The sequence below is a fragment of the Alexandromys fortis genome, unplaced genomic scaffold, assembly GCF_014885135.2.
Source record: "Alexandromys fortis isolate MF-2015 unplaced genomic scaffold, M_Fortis_MF-2015_v1.1 scaffold_7, whole genome shotgun sequence".
NCBI lineage: Eukaryota > Metazoa > Chordata > Mammalia > Rodentia > Cricetidae > Alexandromys > Alexandromys fortis.
This window is the reverse complement of record NW_026067920.1, coordinates 1,981,986-2,003,138: the sequence shown is the minus strand read 5'-3', so window position 1 is coordinate 2,003,138 and position 21,153 is coordinate 1,981,986. Positions and strand designations below refer to the sequence as shown.

Here is a 21,153-nt window from a genome sequence, read left to right as displayed (position 1 = left end):
ACCCACAGTCCTGCTGTGGAGCCATCTGCATGACCTTCTGAGGACTGCTTTTCTTTAAGAACAGCACTCCATCCCCTCTGGGTCCACCCCACGTTTTCGTTTGATCCTCCTGCACTCCTGGACTGCCCAGACCACTGCTGAAGGTGAACTCAGAGTGTTTTCTCCAGGCAGCTCCATCTCCACCTGCAGATTACTGGTCAGGTGGGTGGGAAGTTCTGGACATCTGGGGGACTCTGGAACTGCCTACGGTGGCAGCTTCTGGGGAGTAGTTCCTGAGTGGGTCACCAGGTGGCAGCACAGGCAGATATGCTTCCTAGCAGTGGAACCCTGGGGGCTGTACTGAGAAGCTACTTCGGATCCTCAAGGGCCTCACCCCTGGGAAGAGCCATACTTGTCTGTCTGTCTTCACACACAACAAGAACACTTCACTTGTCTTTGCAGATGGATGTGCAAGTTGTAAACATCGCCATTTCTTTGCAGCCTTACAATAAGACCCAAGATGGAAGAGAAACCATGTTCAGGATGGGAGCAATTTGGTGACCTGGTTACTGCCAGGGAAAACCACAGGATGTTTTAAGTCTTATTCCAGAAAATTCCAAAAGGAAAGTGGATGAGCCCCCACTGTATGTTATGGTTTTCTGTCTCTTTAAGAGACAAGCCACACCCACTCCCTCCCCCATCCGCTGAGGCAGGCTGATCTTCAGCTTCCAGCCTGAGCTCTCTCTCTTTTCCATCTTCCTCTTTGCTTCTGCCTCTCTCCCCTCTTCTCTCTCTCTCTCTCTCTCTCTCTCTCTCTCTCTCTCTCTCTCTCTCTCTCTTTCTCTCCCTTCATAACCCCCTGAATAAATATTCAACCTCACTCTGCAAGTCGTGTCTATCCATGTCTCTGTCTTCTGCCCACCTGCCATGTGTCTCCCTGCCTGGGACCAGCAGCCGTCTCTGCCTGGGACTGGCTGCTCCCAGCGCCCGCTGCCTGCCACCACATGGCCTGCTACCACCATTTGGGACCTACAGCATTTCTGCTGCCTACTGCCGCCGAGGATCTTGCAGCATTTTTTGTTTTGTTTTGTTTTTTTCGAGACAGGGTTTCTCTGTGGCTTTGGAGCCTGTCCTGGAACTAGCTCTGTAGACCAGGCTGGTCTCAAACTCACAGAGATCCGCCTGCCTCTGTCTCCCGAGTGCTGGGATTAAAGGCGTGTGCCACCATCGCCCGGCTTCTTGCAGCATTTTTTAAAAGATTATAAAAGTATTCATCACCGACTTCAGCACTGCCAGCGCTTCCCCAGTCTCACAAGAAGCCTCACCTTTTAAAACTAGAGCATTTAAAAAGCTACTCCCAAATAATATGGCAATTTACTATAAATATTTCCATTCAAAGCCCTAACCACTAGATCATATCACTCCCTAACAAAAGAGCCAGTGGCGCCGTATTATCATCCGATACTAGTCCCAATCAAGTCCCATCTCACACTCTGCCTTTTTCAGTTGTCTGTTCTGTCACAATCAAATGCCACAGACCAATTGTCTTTCAATTTCACCCCCTTCCTGTTCTCTGTGCCCTAATGAATTAACAAATCAGGTTGTTGGGGGGCCAGCCTCAACAAAAATACCCTCTTCAGAGTGGAGGTGTAGGGATACGAAAATAATAAATACGAAAATAATAAAACACAGAAACATATAGGATCGTAGTGGGTGGGAATTTCTCAGTGAGTACTGAAAATTCGCCTGTGTTTAATTATCCAACAGGTTAATAAACCCCTGGCCCCAAAAGGCAGGAGTAAAACAAAAGACTGCAGTAACACACAAATTGAAAGTCACCAGCTACATTTCGTGCTAGACTCACGCCCTAGACCAAACCACTCCCTGGGTGGGATCCCAAGTTATTTCCATAAAGGGAACTGGAACTTAGCTGGATCCTTAGACTATTGTTTTAGGTAGGAACAAATTACTTCCCTACGTCAGGAGCACGAGGTCTAACAGGTGTTGACGACAGCCCTGAGAGAGCAGAACTCTCTGACTGACAACTGGGTGGGAATCTTTGTTTGAGTCAATAACTTCAAATGAACAAAAAAACAGGTCCCAAACTCTCTGACCTTTGGCCTCTTTGGGCCTCCACACCAGGTCACCTGTCCCCTGAACCAGGATTCTTGGAAAGAAAGTGTTTGCAAGGGCTGACTGACTGATTAAAACCTCAGTGGTTGTGGTGAGGCTGGAACAGCACAGGTCCAGAGCCTAATGACAATTAATCATGGCCTATCCTTAGTCCATGAAACAATCCCTTGCCCCACTCTGTCAGACTTAACATTCCATAAACAGACTAAAATCTTGGCAACACAGTAACAAAACACGAGTCCCCACCAATCAAAGGGCTGAGAGTGTTATCAAAGACCATCTAAGGCCTACAGCTAAGATTTCTCTGATTTGCTGTTATCGTGTACTTAGTATTTTCACCAATGCATTTTATGTCTTGAGTTATGGCTTTCTTTGTTCTGCTGCTATAAAACGTCCTGAAACTGCTTTCATGTTAAAACATTGAATTTGGGGTGTCCTAAAGCTGTGTTTCTGGACCAGGGTAGCTCATAGTTGACTTCAGAATAAACTCCTACCTTTTGAGGTGACATGTGCTTTCGTGTGACAGCTCCACCCCTGACAAACAGGAGCATTTGCTGAGCAAATGATTTTAATAAGAGCGAAGCTAAATGATAAGAGTTTGGGCCCTTTCGAGGTGCACAAGCAGGCTGTCATCCACGGACAAGGTATTCGATCTCGGGATGTGAGAGGCTGAGGAGGAAGGAAGCAGATGCAGAGACCTGGACAGGGGGCGTCCTCCGACAACTCTCAGCACTGCAACCTCCCCCAGAGCATTGACCAAACATTTGCACCCATATTCTCAGAGCTCTCCTGCACACAGTGCTGCTACTTCATTTGGGGTCTGAGAAAACTGTAGGTGACAGAAGGTACAAAACCAAGCCATGTTCCTCGGGTCGTCCACAGACAGCCTGCTGACACAACACAACACGCTTGCGACAAACTTGCCACCGGCCCTCACCTTCCCGGTCCTCCCACGTTCCCTAAACCAAACGCGGTGGGAGGTTTAAGCGAGCAGCAGCCATCCTGCACAAGTTGCCAGGTACCACCCGAGCGCCGGCCACCGCCTGCTCCGCCCCCCGTGCTCTTCCTCCCCATTGGCTGTTCCTGTCGCGCCCCGCCCACAGAGGCTCCGCCCCCGCTCCCTTCACCTTTCACCTCCTCACCTTCCGGAGCTCCCAGAAGTCTCAGTCCTCGCCCACCGGGGAGGGGGAACGGTACTCCGTCACGACTAGCAAGTATTGGTGGACGTGGTTGTCCATCACAGCAACGATGGTCACGGATTAGCTGAGAAGCAGCAGTAGGTGGGGAAGCTGGCATAGTACTTCCGCGCATGCTCAGTGTGGGCGCAGTGACGCAGTCGCGGGGGACAAGCATGGCGGCTCGGTGCGTGAGGCTCGCGGGGCGCAGTCTCCCGGCGTTGGCGCTGTCTCTCAGGTGAGAGAGTGCCGCTTCTCCGTGTCGTCCCCACTCACTGCCGAGTTCTGGCTGCGGCCTTAGCAGCAGACTAGGAGTTCCTTCAGCCGGGTGCCCTGGATCCTCGTCCTCACAGCCAGATCCCCCGTCCCTGGCTTCTCCACGCGGGCGTCCCGGGATCTGCTGTGAGGCGCTGCATGAACTGGGCTCGAGAGCCGAGGAGCAGGGCAGCTGGGGCGTAAGCGTGGGGACCCGGGCTCTGCAGCGATACTTCAGGTGGAAGGCTCCGCCACTTGCTTTTCTGACGACATACCGCTTGCTCACGGGCACGGGACACCACCCCTTCTGGGATTGCAAAAGCCAACCCCAAAAGCCAGAGACTTGACCAAGGTCAGGCAGCCAGGCAGATGCTCGCCTGCCCAGCGGCTGGCGTTGCTAAAACTGGTCGGTAACTGCAGTGTGCACTTCAGGGCCAGGGCCAACTCGGGCATGCTCCAGACCAGGATGTATCCTGTCTGTTACGCCCAAATCCCCGAAGTCCCCCCAAAGTCAACAAGGAGACCGAGTCCCGCATGTAAAAGCAAAGAGCCTTTATTTTATGCAAGTTTGCGAACTCGGTCTCTCTGCATGTCCAGCGTATTGGAATAAACGGAGAGCCCCGAGCTCAGTTAGAGTTGGGTTTTTATAGTAGTAAAGATGGGAGTGAGGGGTGTCTGAGGTTCAGGACCCCTGATATTGGCTGACATTTGCCTAGGGGTGTCCTGGTGAGTGTGTGCTGGAAGGTGATGCGATCTACAACAGTTGGAAAGTTAGACATTTCCGTTGGATGGTTTGTTCGTGGTGCTCGGGTAATCTCAGTTTGTGTTTCTTCCTGCAACCAGGTATTGCGTCAGGGTAAACTACTGAGACTCAGGCCTCCATTTAAACTTATCGATGGCTGAGTCCTACTCTGGCAGGTGATAATGGTTGGAAGTAAAGAACTTCCTTTAGATGCTCTATCATGGCTGGCTCTTAAACTGACCACAGTTTATTTAGACAAATGCCTTTTTTTTTTTTTTTTTTTTTTGCCATCTTTACCTTAACCCGTGGCTTGGGGCTTTTGAGTTCCACCTCTAAAGTTAAGCAACTGTTTAGCGTCTTTACCTTGTTCCTTGCTAGGGCTGAGCTATTGGTTAATAAAAAGCAACTTTCCCTGAATTTTGTGGAAAATGGGTAGAATGGGAGTTGGGTTTTTTGTCTGGTGAGGGCAGGCACCTTAAAAGGTGGGCACACGATGAAAACAGGCTTACACTGTGCCAAGAGCTGGACGCAAAGCGGCCTCCAGGAATATTCCTGTAGAAGCGCTTCTCATCTGTGGTACTGCATTTGACGTTAACTGACAGGAAAGCAGCCTCCCACCCCCAGCTTCCCCCAGCCTGGTTTATGTCTGTCCCTAAAGTTGTGTTTTTGAAGAAAGGTGCTCTAGGAGGGAGGCCCAGAGAGCTGTATGGCCCAAGGTTAACATGAGGTATCTTCTATCTCATTTACTCATTTGCTGGGGACAGGTACCACAGCAAATGTGTGGCAGTCAGAGGACAACTTGGAGGAATTAGTTCTCTCCTTCCAACATGTAGGTACTGGGGATTGAACTCATGTCATGACTGGCTTGGTGGCAAGTACCTTGACCCAGTGAGCTAGCTTGAAGTCATGATTTGATTAGGGTGGCTGGCCAGGGGGCTGCAGGGATCTGCCCGTCTCTGCCACCTCAAGACTAGGACTACAGGTGTGCCTCTATGCTTGACTTTCTTATGTGGGTTCTTGGGGTGCAAACTCAGGTCTTTGTGCTTGCACTGTAGGAATTTTACCTACTGAGCCACCTCCCTGTCTCCATAGCCATGTATTTTGTGTGTTACAATTGCCTTTGTTAGGTCTGAGGTAAGTCTTTCCTAGCAAATAGTTTGAAATTACACAAATCATTTCTTTTAAAACATTTACTTTGTTGGGGAGGAGGCTGCACATCATACAGTGCATGTGTAGAGATTGGGGCAGTCTGTGGGGACTGGTTCTCTACCATGTGCGTCCTGGTGTCGGGCTTGGTGGCCAGTGCTCTTACCCACTGAGCTGTCTCAGGCCCAGGTTTCCAAAATCTTCCGCCTGTCTTTAGGCTGTCTTCACTTCTTACGTGTGGGCTTTTCCATAGGCCTTCTCCTCGCTTGTTGTGCACACTTACAAAACAGACGAACAGTGGCCAGAACCTGGAAGAGGACTTGGGTCATTGTGAGCCAAAGACAGAGCAGCCATCTGCAGACAAGACCCTCCTGGAAGAGAAGGCGAAGCTAGAAAAGCAGCTGAGGGAGACCATGGTAAGGACCCTGGGTTAGGGTTTCTGTTACTCTGAAGAACATTTAATTGGGGTGGCTTGCTTACAGTTCAGAGGTTCAGTCCATTATCATCATAGTTGGAGATGGTGCTGGAGAAGTAGCTGAGAGTCCTACATCTTGCAGGCAACAGGAAACGGACTGTCTCACTGGCATGACTTGAGCATAGATGAGACCTTAAAATCTACTTCCACAGTGACACACTTCTTCCAACAAGGCCCCACTTCCACCCGGTGTGGCGGCGCACTCCTTTAATCCCAGCACTTGGGAGGCAGAGGCAGGCAGATCTCTGTGAGTTTTGAGGCCAGCCTGGTTTACAGAGTGAGTTCCAGGACAGGCTTCAAAGCTATGAGAAGCCCTGTCTCTCGGGGCATTTTCTTTCAAACCACCACAGACCCTTGGTGTAAGCAACTTCCTTAAGTGCATGGGTAATTGGTAGCATCACTTTACATGGCTGGCACTGTGAACTCTGTTAATCTTCAATCATGGTCCCTTCATAGATGAGGAAATTGGGATGAAAAACAGTGGAATTTTCCAAGTTATGAAGGCTAGCTAGACCAGGACAAGCTGTCTCAGAGCCTTGCTCCATGACTGCCTGAAAACCGAGGGCAGGTATTATAGAGACCTGGAGTCCACCAGTGGGTATTAGAGAATGTCAGAAATGTGCTGAGATCTGTCCTGTCTCTGCCTCCACTAATTATTTGGCTGGGCATGGCCTCTTTGAGATTTCTTCAGGTGATCTTCCTTCCTCTCCGGGGAGGCGGGAAACTGAGGTAGGCAACCCCTAGTGATATGCTTCGACACCTTCAAGTTGGCGTTTTTCCCTAAGGGATGACGAGGGTATGAGCACATGAGGAGGACCTGTTGGCTCTTTCCCACTGTGGCCTTGGGTAGTAGTCTCTCCTTGCCTCCTGGAGACACCAACACAAGTGTAAATTACTCTTAAACTGTCCTGGTTTTGTCCAAAATCTCAGTTAATGACATTTTATTTATGTCCTGATTTAGAGTTTGTTATATAATCATTTTGAAATCAGAATGGCTTTCTCACACATCTGTAGCATAATTAAATCTTTTTCTTTTAGGAAAAATACAAACGGGCTTTGGCAGATACTGAGAATTTTCGGCAGAGAAGCCAGAAGCTGGTAGAGGAGGCCAAGCTGTTTGGTAAGCAGACATTGTCGTTTCTGAGAGGGGAGAAAGCAGGGATGCAGATGTGGGTAACATGGAGATGGTGGTGCAGCTCCTGCTGTCCTCACAGTACTCTCCTGTTGAGCTGGCCTTGCCTGCCGCCTGGTCAGCAGTCACCTTGCTTTGGGAGCCTCAGGGCACATTAAGCTAATTTCTCTACTGTGCTTTCTTCCTTTCCTCACTTTTAGTTCCTATTACGTGCTCTTTCTCAGAAGTACGTATCATTTGACCAGGCATCATGAACAGCCCTGTGTGAGGAGTCCGTGCAACTGATACTAAGTGGAGACCATCTTCTCTTCCTCCATGCAGGCATCCAAGGCTTCTGCAAGGACTTGCTGGAGGTTGCAGACATCCTGGAAAAGGCAACCCAGAGTGTTCCAAAGGAGGAGATCAGCAAGAATAATCCTCACTTGAAGATCCTATATGAAGGGCTAGTCATGACTGAAGTCCAGATTCAGAAGGTGTTCACAAAACATGGCTTGCTCAGGCTCAACCCTATCGGGGTCAAGTTCGACCCTTATGAACACGAGGCTTCGTTCCACGCCCCCATGGAGGGGAAAGAGCCAGGCACTGTGTCAGAAGTTAGAAAGGTGGGTTATAAGCTGCATGGGCGTATCCTTAGGCCAGCTGTGGTGGGGGTAGTGAAGGAAGCTTAGCTGCCTTCCTCAGGGCTCTGGACTTTGTAAGTCACTTGCTAGAACTTGAAAGGCAGAGGCAGGCTTGTAATTTCTCATCTGTGAACACATCTGAGCCTTGCCCAGCCCTTTGGAAATTTTAAGTAAGCTAAGCAGAACACAAAGCTGCTTGCATACTGTCAGGGACTCTGCGAGCCTGATCACCGAGTTTAGTGTCACCTACTTCAGAAGAGGGCCTCAGGAGGAGTAACACTGTCTGTTCCACCTGGTGATTGATAAGTACTTTACATAAATAAAAGGTCTTTGGCTACATCTGTGCTGCACAGTCTATCTCTGGGTGCCAAGGCACTGGTATCACTCAGCATGGTGGGGTTCCTTCAAAGAGAAGGGCCAGAGAGGGAACAGTGTTCTTACCAGCAAAGCTAAGACCTTCAAGAGGATGAATTCCTTTGTAGGTAGGATTTGGCTGCTGTAAATGGCAGCCTTTGAACTGGGAAATGAACACCTGAACTTGAACATACTTAGTTTTTCCTCTGCTTACAGTTTTCTCAATATTTATAGCTAAGCAATGCTAAAGAAATCATACGCTATCAAGACATCATTTTGAATGTGAAGCTGCATGACTAGTATGCTTCAGACATTTCCACTTTTCAGGTTGTGGTCAAGAGCACTAAAAGTCTCATCTTTTTTGTCCTCCTAGTTTTCTAGTATTGAATTTTATCATCTAGTGGAGATCTGATGAGCTCCTGAGGAGAAAGCCTGGCTCGCTCAGTTCACATTTAAGCTTGGAGCTTGCATATGCCTGGGTTGTACATCTTGGCCTTTAATATAGATCGTAGGAGAAAACCAAGGAGCCAAAGCCATGTGGCAGAAGCTGACTTCAGGCTCCCACCAGCCAAAAGGCCTGTTTCCCATTTCGAGAGAGGGCTCAGGAAAAAAGCTAAGAAATGGTGATGTAAGTGAATCTGTGCCAGAGGAAGTAAGGCATTGATTATACCCGTGTGCAGAATCCAGGGCACTGCAGTAAATGCACAGAGGTGAGGGGATAGTCTTTTGCCATTGAATTTAAAAGACAGTGCCAGAATTCAAGGTTCTGTCATCATACATTCTGCTTTAAGCAGCCTTGAACTACTTAGACAAAAGCCAGACTAAAGGCAGCCTGACACAGGAGAGGCAATGTGCCTTTATGCTGCGTAGCTGTACATCCACCATCAGGCTCACTGTGGATGGGTGGTCAGCCCTTTCCAGCTAAAGCTGCTGAGCATTACAGAGCTCAGCCTACAAGGTCTAGATCAACCTGGTTCACAGGTTCCATGTTAAGACTCAAGAAAAACTGTCAAAGGCCAGCCAGTAAAAGCACCTGCTGCCAATCCTGACAATCAAAGTTCAATCTCTGGAATTGAAGGAATTCCCAAAGTTGTCCTCTGACCCCCCCACCTGCGCTTAAACACAAGAACCCAAGTTTTAATAGTTGAACATGGATAGCATTTTTTCTGTCTCTAAGTACACTGTATGTGCATGGCATCCTGGAACATGCATAGATTATGTGTAGACAGTGCCTCCTGTCATATAAGCCACTTTTGGTACCTTGGAAGAGAGGAAGGTCCTGGAACCAATCAGGAATGAGTAGCCTAAATGTGGCAGATGTTTGCAAGCTCATCATCAGCACTAATGGGAGATGCACAGATGTGCACATATTTCTCATGGAATTCAAGTCTTGCTCAGACACATTCCAGGTACATGTGTGAGTGTAGCTAACCAGAATGTTAGAGGCAGCTGGAAATGGTCTTTGGCCTGGCTGGTACTCTTCGGCTCAGACTCAACTGTGGGTGTATTGCTGTCTGGCCCATGGGGGTTTGTGCTTGGTTGACAGCAGCTTTCCACCTCGGGCAGGAAACTGGCTTGACAGCAAAGTGCTGGAGGATCAAGAAGCAAACAGACACGACTTTGTTCTCAACAATTTATTGTAAAAGAATAATAAAAATGGTAGGGTTTTAATTCTTAATACATTCTTGGAATGTTGGCCTCCCAGAGAGCATTATTTCAAACAGTTGAAGAATTATCTAACTTTTCTGACTCAAAGACAGTTTGTTTAAATTTGAAAAAACTTGGTTCCATGGGGTTGTGGTAGCTAATTTATCGTGAGAATTAAATATAAACATGTCCATATCTGTCTGAGCTAACAAAGAGTAATGTGACAGAAACAGCTGGGGAAGACAGGAGAGCAAACAATCCTAATACTACTTTTCCCTTGTAACAATATTAATACTTGAACATAAATTAATTATACATTCATCATGGTGTTTTAAAACAGTCACGCCCAAATAAATTCATATCATCAAAAGATGTACACACACTATACGCCTGCTTAAGCACAGCTTTTTGTCCGACAGCTCTTGGCCACATGTTGACAGGATCCTCTGCTTCTCAAGCTAATGTAGGTCTAGCTGTCATTTTGTAGAAGACACACTGAAACTTCAAACCTCACCAAGCTGGGACTCTTGGTGTTGGAGATACCAGGACAAAGCCAGTGGTTCTCAAACTTAAGCTTGCATCCCAGCCACCTGGAGGGTTTGAAAACACCCTGCTAGTTAGTCCCTGTTAATGAAGCCCCCAAATCATCTAAATCTCAAGAGAGTTAGATGGGGTATGATTCTGTATTTATGACAAGTGCCCAGGAACTCCACTTGGAGAACAACTAGGCACTGAGCACCATCCCATTGCTGTTCAGTGACACCAGCTACTGTTCACTATTCACCTGCAGGGGACAGTGTGGAGCTGGTCCTTTGACACCACTGCTCAGCATCTTGTGGTGTCAAAAGAAATCTGGGCCTGGCTCACAGGGTACTTCCCTGCTAGCCTACAATGCACTTTACAACTAAAGCCATATACAGTATATTTGAAATGTTTTATTTAATGCTGAAAACCTTACCCTAGGGGACAGAGGATGTAAAATGAAAAGGCACGTCATCAAGTCGTCCTTGGAAATGAGTTGTTTTTCTTCAAAATAACTTCACTTTCACTTCCGAGCCCAAACACTCTATGAGGTAAATAGGCTCTTGTACCTCAGGGACAGGGGCAGGGGCTGTGGTCAACTCCAGGACTCTTAAAGCAGGGTCTGGGCGTGAGAACCCTGAGCAGCCGGAAGACAAATGCCTTCCTCAAGTTAAGAAGGAAGGTACCATATGAATCCTTGAAGGAGGCCCCCAGAAACAAGCTTTTCAGTCAATATGGGAAGGAGCCATTTCTGAGTTTGCTTCAAGAGCACAAACAAGCAGTGCAAAGGCTCCAAGGCACAGGCAGGATGCTCTGCACCCCCTAGGGCCCCTGCCAGCTGGTCCCCTGGCTCTACCCAGCAGGGGGGGGGGACCAGGCCATACCCTAGCATGTCCTGTATTTAGTGAAGAGGACTCTGCAGTGGTGGTGGAAGTCCTGAGCAGCTACTGCCCCAACTCAGCACTGCACACTCAGCCTTAAACTCAGAGGGTCTTCCAAGTCAGGTGTACTATAGTGGTTCAGAGCAGCAAAGGGCAGCCCCCACCTGATCATGTGGCCCTCCCATTAACTGCTTTCCCAACCACAGGGACAAGAATGTGCTAAGAGAGCTTGCCCAGGCAGCCCAGGCTGGGCTGAGCTAAGATGAAGCAAGCACTGTCAGGTATGTGGAAGCTCATGTGGTTACTGTGTGCAAATGAGGGGCTCATCTTAAGTGGCTCAGTGGGGAGCGGGCCTGGTGGTAATCTCTGGCCTCCACAGCAGAGGGTTCTGTGCACAGCCTGCCTCCCGGTAAAGTGCGGTGTGCCGGGGCTGTGCTTGGGGTACCGGCTGGGGGGCAGCAGTGGGCTCAGTGAAGGGGTGCCAACAACAGCCCACCTGAGTAAAGCTTGTGTCACCAGGAAAACGCTGATGGCAGGAACACACAGTTTGGCTCCCACAGCATAACAGCTTCTAAACCCAAAGGGGGGAAGGCTCATAAAATAAATGGAACTAGTCCAAGGTGGGGACAGTCTTCAGAGGGACACAAAGGCAAGCCGTCTTCTGAAAGGATTACCTTAGGACTAAGAAAGACACATGTTTTCCTCCCCACGAGTCAATTTAAGACTGCTACTATTGCTTCTTCCAGAGGGTCATGAAAAAATTTAAGCCTTGAAAAAAGAATTCAATTTGTTTAAAAGAGCAACAATGTTGCAGGGGGGACCCCCAGGTCATTTGGCTCACAAGCTGCTTTAGCATCATCTGGCCTCAGGAAGCATCCCTGGATATCCACCCACTTTCTGTGAGGAAATTTAAAATCCTTTTCTTTAGGACCTTGTCCAGATAACTGGGAAGGCGACTTTTAGAGGGGATCCCTTGTCGCTTCTGGAGGTGATCTTTAATTATAATAGTCTTCACAGTCACGTAGCGTGCAGGACTCAAGTTCAAAGAGCTACAGAGAACCTTCTCCCGATCTGACAGCAGCTCAAACCCAGGAAGGTTCTCAATGGCTGCAAACTCACCGTCTTTGCCATCTTCCTTCCCCCTTTTGGAGCTGGCCAGGTTTTTGTTCTCCTTCCTCCTCTCCCGTTTGTGTCTGGCAGCCTCATACTCAGCTGACTCTTCCATCTTTGTAATGCCATTTCGCCGGTACCGCTGCAGCTCTCTGATCTTGGCGCGAAGCATTTTCTCCTTGTGCATGTTTTCAAATAAATCGTCGAATTCTTTGCAGGACATGAACTGGTAGAGTGGCCGCAGTTTCAGCCGCAGCTCCTTCTCCTCCTTGGTGATCTTTCGTTTTAGTGTCTTCTCCTTCTCCTTCTTGTCCTTGCCCAGGAAGGCTGGCACCAGGTTATAGTCACGGGCAATGTTCTTCCGGCGCTGCCTCTCCTTCAGCTTCCGCACATACATGTCTACATGGGCACGCTTGAGCTCGATCTCCACATCATCATCATCATAGTTCACAGAGAGCCCACTGATGAGCGTCTCAGCATCCTGGTCGTACTCAATCTCATAGTCATCACGCAGTGGCATATAGCCCAGCTGCTGCTGCTCAGCTACAGAGATGTCCAGTGGGGGCAAAGGAGTGGTGAGGCTAGGTGAGAGAGGGCCCCCGCTGGGGCAGGTATGATCTGTCACCCGGTTGGGGATGGTGTCAGGGATGCAGGCTTTGCCCAAGTTCCCATGGATGTACATGCTGACATAGTGCTCCATCACCTCCTGGGGAGTCCTTGAAGCACCAACATGCGCGGCCATGTCTTCCTATAATGACAAAAACCAAATTACTTTTTCACAGTTTTACTTGGGCTACTTCCTATCAGTGTTATCTCTCTCTCTCTCTCTCTCTCTCTCTCTCTCTCTCTCTCTCTCTCTCACACACACACACACACACACACAGAATCCCCCCCAAATATGTTCAGATATGCATTCCAACCAAATTGGCACTGGTGGCACTTACAGAGATGTATCCAAGAGGGAAGATCCAGAGCCACCGACTTGTTCAAGGCTATGTGGGAACTTGTGACAAAGCTGGGATGAAAACTCCTAAAAGTCATTCTTCATTCCCTGGCTTCTTAAAAAGAAACTCCGCCATGTGCTATTGTCCATTTTACCCATTGCAAACCCTGAAGAACACCTGAAGACAGTCTGGCATCGCAGGGCACACTTTTCACTCAGACTAGACAGCAGACTCGCCAAGTTGTCCACAGGGCAAAGCAAGTCCATGCAGCATGACAACAAATGACACTATTTCTTGCTGCAGCTCTAGGGCAAAAAGGGTCAGGACTCTTCACATTGTCGCAGCCTTGGGTTCTGGAAGCTAAGCTTGTTCCTCTCTTAGTGGCTATGGATGATAGGCACATAGAGGCTAACTGCAGTGCTACCACTGCTGAAAACACTCTCCACGCCTGCAAGAGAGGAAACTAAATGGCTCCCTCAATCTTTTCCTTTTGCCAAGAGGCCTCTTCCTTAAAGTCAACCACTAAAGCCACTTCAGAAAGTAATTGCTCAAAATGCACACTCATTTCCCGGCTGCTGTTCTCAACAACTAGTCCCAGAACCAGCAGCACCTCTTTGAGCTGCAGGTTATACACAGTGCTGTTAGGGGCAAGTTGCTTTGGGCTCCAAATGGTCATGCCTAATCCAGTCTCTGTGCCCTGTTGGAGCTGATGGCTGTCCTGATTATAAGCTAGGTGCTGTGGGAGGTAAAGAGGCCCAACTCAGCTGAGCGGCCCTTCATCTGGACCTTTTCTGGGACATACACCTAGAGCAGGACCTTTCCCACTAGCCTGAGACACTGTAGGTTAACTTAACAAAGCAGAATGAAGAAGGCAGGTCTGAGACAAGACACAGGTGCAGCTTCACTTGAGACTTATAAGGAGAAAAGTAAAGATTACAGCAAGGGATATACTCTGGTCTCTGGGAGGAATTATATGACTCCAACTTTTTATTTATTTGGTTGGTTGGTTGGTTTTTAGAGACAGGGTTTCTCTGTATATCTTTGGAGCCTGTCCTGGAACTTGCTCTGTAGACCAGGCTGGCCTTCAACTCACAGAGATCAGTCCTGCCTCAGCCTCCCAAATGCTGGGATTAAAAGCGTGCACCACTACCACCTGGCATAACTCCAACTTTAAATGTCACTATTAGCTTCACCCCTACTTGTTTCTCTCAGGAAGCATTCTAAAAAGTCAAATGACTATGCCTGGCTCCTGCTGCTCTTTGCAGAGCCTCTGATCCTGTCTAGCAAAGAAACAACCACACTCAGGCCTGGCAGGTTTCCTTAGAGATGGTCCTCCAGGCCTTGGTGAGAAGGTCCAGGAGTGGCCTCTCAGGCCTCTCACCTGCAAAGATGTGCACACACATGTGCTTGTGCTACAGAAGCCAGAGGATGACATCAGGTCTATTCCTTAATCACTCTCCACTTTCTCTGGTCTCTTATGGAACCTAGAAGTCACTCATTTGGTTCAATTAACTGACCACTGAGCCCAAGAGTCTGAGCTCCTCAGCTGAGGTTCCACTCACAGGGTGGTGGGAAGGTAGACTCATTGGGAGGCACAAGCACAGCACCTAGGGTCAGGCAGTCTGTGATCTACATCATCAGTTCTGCTACTCGCTACTCAGAACAATCAGGTTCACTGGAAGCTCGTTCTCTCTCTGTCTCTGTGTGTGTTCTAAGCCCCCATTCTTCTAAGACTTTCCTTATGGCTCCACCTCCTGTTCCCTTCACTCTTGCTGCCTCCTCTTAGGGATTCTGTTGGAGTGCAGTTAAATTAACAGGCAAAAGTACCTACATACATCGTCTCACTGAGTCCTCACAGCTGCACCCAGGAGAGCAGTGCTCTCACTACCTACAATTCAAGGTCAATAAGCCTTTGGGTGAGCTACCATAGGGCACATGGCCAGTTGACACTGTGCAGCTCAAATTCAGCAGTCTGGTTAGGAACGCTGCCTGTCACCAAATGCTAATCACCCTGGGCCTCCCACGCTTGTCAATGCAGCATGTGCTGAGGAGTCTGCCTCATGCAATTGCTGGCACTATGAGAACGCGGGGCAAGGCTGGACTACCAGCCACTGCTTCTTCCCGCTTCAGTCAACTCTCAAAGAAGCTCCACAGGATGGCAGCTCCTGACTCAGACTGGTGGAAAGGTGCTACACACAAAGCTTCTGATCTCCCAGCACCTTGCCTGGGGCAGGCAACTTTGACTTGGGAGGGCCTCACAATTTCCTTCCTGTCCTTCCTCTTCAGTAGACAACCCGGCCACAACCCAGCTGACACTTAACTCCATTGTTGTCTTTATTCTCCCAGCAACTGAACTGTGAGGAACAAGGCTGGCTGAGGTTGGCCATGACCAGGGGCTGGACTTTGTAGTAGGAGAATGTGTGCCCTGGCCCACCCTTCAAATGAAGGAGTTTCTAAAGAGGCAGAAACCAAAGGCACCCCCTTTCCTGGGGAGGTGTGGTAAGGGGCTGCCAGGACGAAACAGGAAACATAATCCACCTAAAAGCATTCTGAAGCCACCCAGGGGAAGGGCAGGTACAAAGCACTGATCCCAGCATCCTGTGAAGTACTTCTAGGCAGTTCTACTTCATTCTCCTCACCACCAGATGGTAAGTGCCAGCTGGACAAAGCTGCTGTCAGCCTCATAAGCCCGCCATGAGCTCACATGGCTAAGTCATTGGTGCACCTGCTACTCTATCATCGCCCTGTGAACCCTCAAATCAGACCCTCCCAGAATCTTGAGAGGGGCAGCAGGATAATGTGGCCAGGAAAAGGCAGGCCAGGCCACCAGCAGCTTCCTACACTGGCAGGCTAGCTCAGCCTGTTATACAAAGGGACATCTAAATAGGACTTTTCTTCCTGCGTCAGGAAGAAAAGGGACATAGCTGGCCCTTGAGATGGTCATCTCACTACTATTCTGGGATATTAGACAACCCTGAGACCTCATTTCCTTGGGCACTGTTCCTGGTCTCTTCTGTGTTTAGTGCACTCCCCAGGTTGTTCTGATTCAGTAACATTTGGGAGCCAGTGTCTACACAATCCTACCCAGGGTCTTTCCTCCTTTAGTCTGCCCTTATCATCTCTACCACCCTTCTATCAGACGCACAGGCTGGTGACACATTCCTTCTACTAACCCCTACAGCCCTCTGCCCTGATGTAATGGTTTGAAAGAAATAACCCCACAGGGAATGGCACTAGTAGGTGGTGTGGTTTTGTTGGAGTAGGTATGGCCTTGTTGGAGGAAGTGTGTCACTGCGGAGGTGGGCTTTGAGGTCTCATATATGCTTAAGTCACACCCAGTGGTTCAGTTCACTTCCTGTTACCTTTTGATCAAGATGTAACCAGCACCATGTCTGCCTGCACACCTCCATTCCTGCCATGACGATACTGAACTAAACCTCTGAAAATATAAGTCACCCCAATTAAATTTTTTTTTTTTTTTTTTTTTTTTTTTTTTTTTTTTTTTTTTTTTTTTTTTTTTTTTTTTTTTAATAAGAGTAGCCATGGTCATGGTGTCTTTTCACAGCAACAGAACCCCTAACTAAGCAAGCCACCTGGTGAAAAGGCAGATGGCCCTATAGCCTTTTTAGGTCCCTGAGATCTTATAGATGACAAGTCAGTGTCTGGCCAGTACCTGTCACCAGCAGGTCTGTGCTAGGCTGTCATTGTCCCAGTGAGACATGAACCACAAAGACCTGGGCCCAGACTCTAGCTGGGCTCATCCTTCAGTCCATTTGCTTTTCATCAGTAAGTGGGGAGCATCAGAATTTGGGGAACTGTAAGAGTGAGGGAACAATGCAACATGTCTGCCTTGAGACCTGGAACTAGGAAATAGGCATCAACCTTAACACCCCCATCACAGCCCTGTCTGGCATCTAGCACAAGGAGTGGGAAACAGCTTTTAATACTCCAACCACACACTGGCTGGGGCTTAAGGTTTTTCCAATCATGACTACAGTCAAGCTTGCATGCGACACCCCACAGGATGAGCCCTCATCTTCAGCCTTCCACTTGGGGCAAGCCAGCTTCTGCATAGCTCACAAACACAACCAACTCCTAGAACACAAAATACCTCCTTCCTCTATGCTACCTTCCACCCATGCAGTCTTTTCTAGTCCTTCTCACCACTGAACATGGAGTCTACTCACCCACGCTGCAAGGTCACAGCTGTCCTAGCAGTGTCCCTCCACACGGGCTAGCCCGTAGCAGATTGTTGAGCACATGCCAGCGGACAGAGGAATGAACAAACAATGCAGCAATCCACACACTGGGCATGTCAACTGTCATCTAAAGAGGGAAGAAGTACTACCCAGGCTACTCTACCTGTCCCTAGGCACGAGAACCTCTCCACTGGTTCCTCTTACTACATCCAAAACTACATAAGCTGGCCAAGCCCCACTTCCCTCTACTGGATGTCCCTGGAGAGGAGCTGGTCCTCTCAAACTGTCTCCTCTCTGACAGTTTAGTGTCTTGATAGCCAGGTAACAAAACTGGCGATTCATCTACCAAAGGCTCTAATCACCCTGAACCTCTGCATGTCTACATGTCTGTGCTCACACGTTCCAGAGGTCCTGCATCATCCAACCAGCAGAGTCCACCACAGCGCAGCTGTCTGGAGGTTCTGAGCACCCTGGCAGGCCTGACCTATGTGTGTTGTTGAGGGCCACCCATCTCTTTCCTCAGTCACTCTCCCTACTATGGTATCCTCCCTTTTGTGACTTTTCCGTAGTACAGATCCCAACTAGACCCTGTGTAAGCTTTCTGGTAGTACCACACCGCCAACTGCACCAGTAAGCTTCTGGTCTCCAACCACAGTACTTAATGCTCTTAGTGCTGCAGTGGAGACCCAGGCTATAATCACACCTAGCCATCATGTGCAAAGCTATAAAGTTCGTAGCAAGCGGCTTAGATTCTCACAGTTGCTGTCTTTCAATTGCAAAGTAGAACATAAATTCACTCCACAGTGTTGCTTGTGCAAGTCACAGGACTTGTGTACATAAAGGGTACTGCAAAGAGCTGGCACAGGCTCTACACAGGTCCATACTGGGACATACTTCTGTGTAATAGCATACAAGCTCAAAAAAGAACCGCATATCCAAGCTGTGGTGCCTCTAGTGAAGAAAACAAGGCTCAGAGGAGTAAGGCAACTGGCCTAAGAGAGCACAGGGAGCAGGGTCACAGAGCCCCCCTATCCTGTGTGATGATCAGTGTTGCATCTCTCAGACTGGCAGCCAAGCCCCAAGACTCTTCCCTTTGGGCTTCACTTCTTCCAAAGCTGAGCCTGGGCCTCATGAGAACCGGCATCTCAAGCTCCTCTGGCCTTAAAGCCTGAAAGCGCTGCTTCAGAAGAGGCCTTCCCCTCCCAGCGTTCATTCATCCACATTTTACATGCTTTACTTCCTGGGTGCTGTCTGCTTCTGAGACTGCTGCATAAATGGGGCACAAACACTAGTTGAAGTATGGACTCTACAGTCCAAGATTTCTTTTCTTTAACAGAATAAACTGTGATATAGAACAAAAACCATCACATCAAAGTTGGACAAGGCAAACAATAAAGCAAAAGAGCCCCAAGGAAAGTCACATGAATCAGTGACCCACTAATTCACACACCCATAAAAACGCTAACCTGAAAGCTCTAATATATACACAGAGGACCTGGTGCAGATCCATGTTGGCCCTATGTTGTTGCTTCAGTCTCTGCAAGTTCACAGGAGCTTTTGCTTACTTGATTTGGAGTGCCCTGTTCTCCTTCCCCTCCAGCTCTTACACTCTTTCTGCCCCCTCTCCCAGAGTTCCCTGAGAATAGCCCAAGTTTCAAGAGATGAAGTGAGCTCAGTGCTGGGCTCCCCGAAACTAGTACTTTCACTCTTTTCGGTGGCTGCTGTGGAGATAAAGTGCTAGAGGGACGACGCGAGGGAGGAAAGTCTCTCTGCAGCAGTGACATGTGAGGACAAAGACCAGTCGGGAGTCTTGACTAGAAAGCACTTCAGGCAGAAAAGAGGAAAACTGGTCAAGGGTAGCAGCGTGAGAACCATAGACACAGGCAACCATAGGCGTTGTCAGGCCTTGCAGTGTACTCTAAGTAGAGCTGGAAGTTAGTTGCCGAGGGCCAAAGAGACGCAGTTTATGTTGTAAAAGTCCTGTGTTGGTGAGAGCAGGACTATAGAACAAAAGGAGAAAGCAGGTAAGCCATGAGAAGTGGTCACAGCAAGAGGTAAATGCCAAAGCGGTTCAGGTCACAATCGGCAGCTACAGCCTGCACAGTTTTTAAACAGGTGACAGCAGACCAACTGGAGGAGGATGAAGGCTTTAAGTTGGCTCTGAAGCTGAGGACAAAGTGAGGCGAGGTCACCAAGGGCAATCAGGTAGAGAGGGATGGATGCCATCAGGTAAGAGACAAGCTCCAGGAACAGAGCAAACGAAAGCAACATTTTCAGCTCTGAGGCTCCTCTTCAGGGTGCTTGATAAGTACAAAGCAAATGCTCACTACACAACAAACTCCACTTCTAGACAAAGTAACCAGATGTTTTCTGGAGAGCAGGAGTCATGGGGTTGCCCATAGGGAAAGCATCTGGAGAGCAGAATCTTAGGTGGGGGAGGTGGGTCCAGAAGGTCACCCACTGTGTGATAACCTGGAAGAGGAGGGCAGTATGGCTGGAGTAGGGAAGCTCAGAGAAGCAGGACTCTACCATACTGGGGAAGAGCCTGGACAGGGCAGGGTCAGGCTTAGCTCCCTGCTTTTCTGAAAGCTTGAAGATGCTACATGTGCTGGGTGGTAATGGTGACAATGCAGACAGAGCTCTTCCCTAATACATGTGAGGAATAGAAGGAGATAACAACCAGGAGCCCAGTGCACTATCTGGCTGGCACACACAACCACCAGCAAGTCACCTCTACAGAAACTTGACGACTAGTAAGCGGACCCCTGGCTCCATGCCTCCTCAGGAAGACGCCTTTGTTCATTCTTTAGTGACCACCCATCACACCATGTCCTGGGTGCTGTGGAGAGCAAGAATTAAACAAGACACTGGTACCTACAGAGAACCCTATCACTGGGCACATGCTGACACCCACAGAAAGCACACGAAGCCCTGAATGCAGACTAAGTGCATGCGGGATGGGTAGCCCAGGCTTCTGACCTTCCTCATCACTGTGCCCAGGATAACCCAACCCTACCAGGGATCTCAGTAGGCATTGTGGGGTCTAGCTTGCTGCCATCTGGCTCGAGAAGCTTGGCAAGGCACAAGGCCTGCCCTCCGCCTGTGTTCAATGCACACCTTCTGAGGACGGGTGTGAAGGGCAGACAGCTCCGTGTCAGGGCCACAGGTCAAGGCCCTGCTCTACCAGCTGTGTGGCCGCAGGCACCCAACATTCTCCGGGCAATCCCGCCCGGCCACCTGAGGCCCTCCGCAGGGTGCACCCAGCCAGCCAGCCATGCCCTCCTAGCTCGGGCCCGCCGCTCACCCAGTTGCCGAAGCCGAACTGCTCGATGGCGTCCAACAGCAGCTGCTCCTCGCGGCTGGTCCAGCCGCCCTCCGCCTCAGGCCCCCAGAGAGTGAATCGTCCGCCGTCCACCAGCTGGTAGCCGTGGTAGCGGCGGTGGTGGCCGATCTCCGCGCCAGCCGAGAAGCACTCGGGGCACAGCTCGATGTCCTGGCACTCGGTGCAGCGGAAGCGCAGCGGGCTCACCTCGGCCAGGCAGTACACGCAGTACTTCTTGCCCAGCTCCGCCATCTTCCCCCGCTCGCCCGCCGCCCGGCCCGCAGCCGCCGCGCCTCCGGCCGTCAGCGCCCCGCCGCCTGCCGGGCCCACCGTGCCCGCCGCGTCCGCGCTGCTGCCGGCCGCTGCCACGGCCGCCCCCGCCCAGGCGCCGCCGGAGCCCGCCAGGCGGACCGCGTCCCGCCTCAGCACGCAGGCGCCCTCCGGCCCGGCCCGGCCGCCGCCGCCGCCGCCGCCGACGCCGCTGTCTCCCCGCCGCATCGCGCAGGCGCCCCGCGCG

At 49.8% G+C, this 21,153-nt stretch overlaps 2 protein-coding genes across 2 annotated transcripts; one reads left to right on the top strand and one right to left on the bottom strand.

The window, feature by feature from the left end:
* Positions 1-3,377: 3,377 nt before the first annotated feature.
* Positions 3,378-7,996, top strand: Grpel1 (GrpE like 1, mitochondrial). Its single transcript, XM_050141020.1, has 4 exons — positions 3,378-3,525; positions 5,684-5,846; positions 6,944-7,025; positions 7,359-7,996. The coding sequence occupies exons 1-4, from the start codon at positions 3,422-3,424 to the stop codon at positions 7,703-7,705; spliced, it is 696 nt and encodes a 231-aa protein (XP_049996977.1). The 5' UTR covers positions 3,378-3,421; the 3' UTR covers positions 7,706-7,996.
* Positions 7,997-9,192: 1,196 nt separating this feature from the next.
* Positions 9,193-21,121, bottom strand: Tada2b (transcriptional adaptor 2B). The gene is made up of 2 exons (XM_050141019.1): positions 20,619-21,121; positions 9,193-12,919 (listed from the first exon to the last, which is right to left on the bottom strand). The coding sequence occupies exons 1-2, from the start codon at positions 20,886-20,888 to the stop codon at positions 11,927-11,929; spliced, it is 1,263 nt and encodes a 420-aa protein (XP_049996976.1). The 5' UTR covers positions 20,889-21,121; the 3' UTR covers positions 9,193-11,926.
* Between the last annotated feature and the right edge of the window lie 32 nt (positions 21,122-21,153).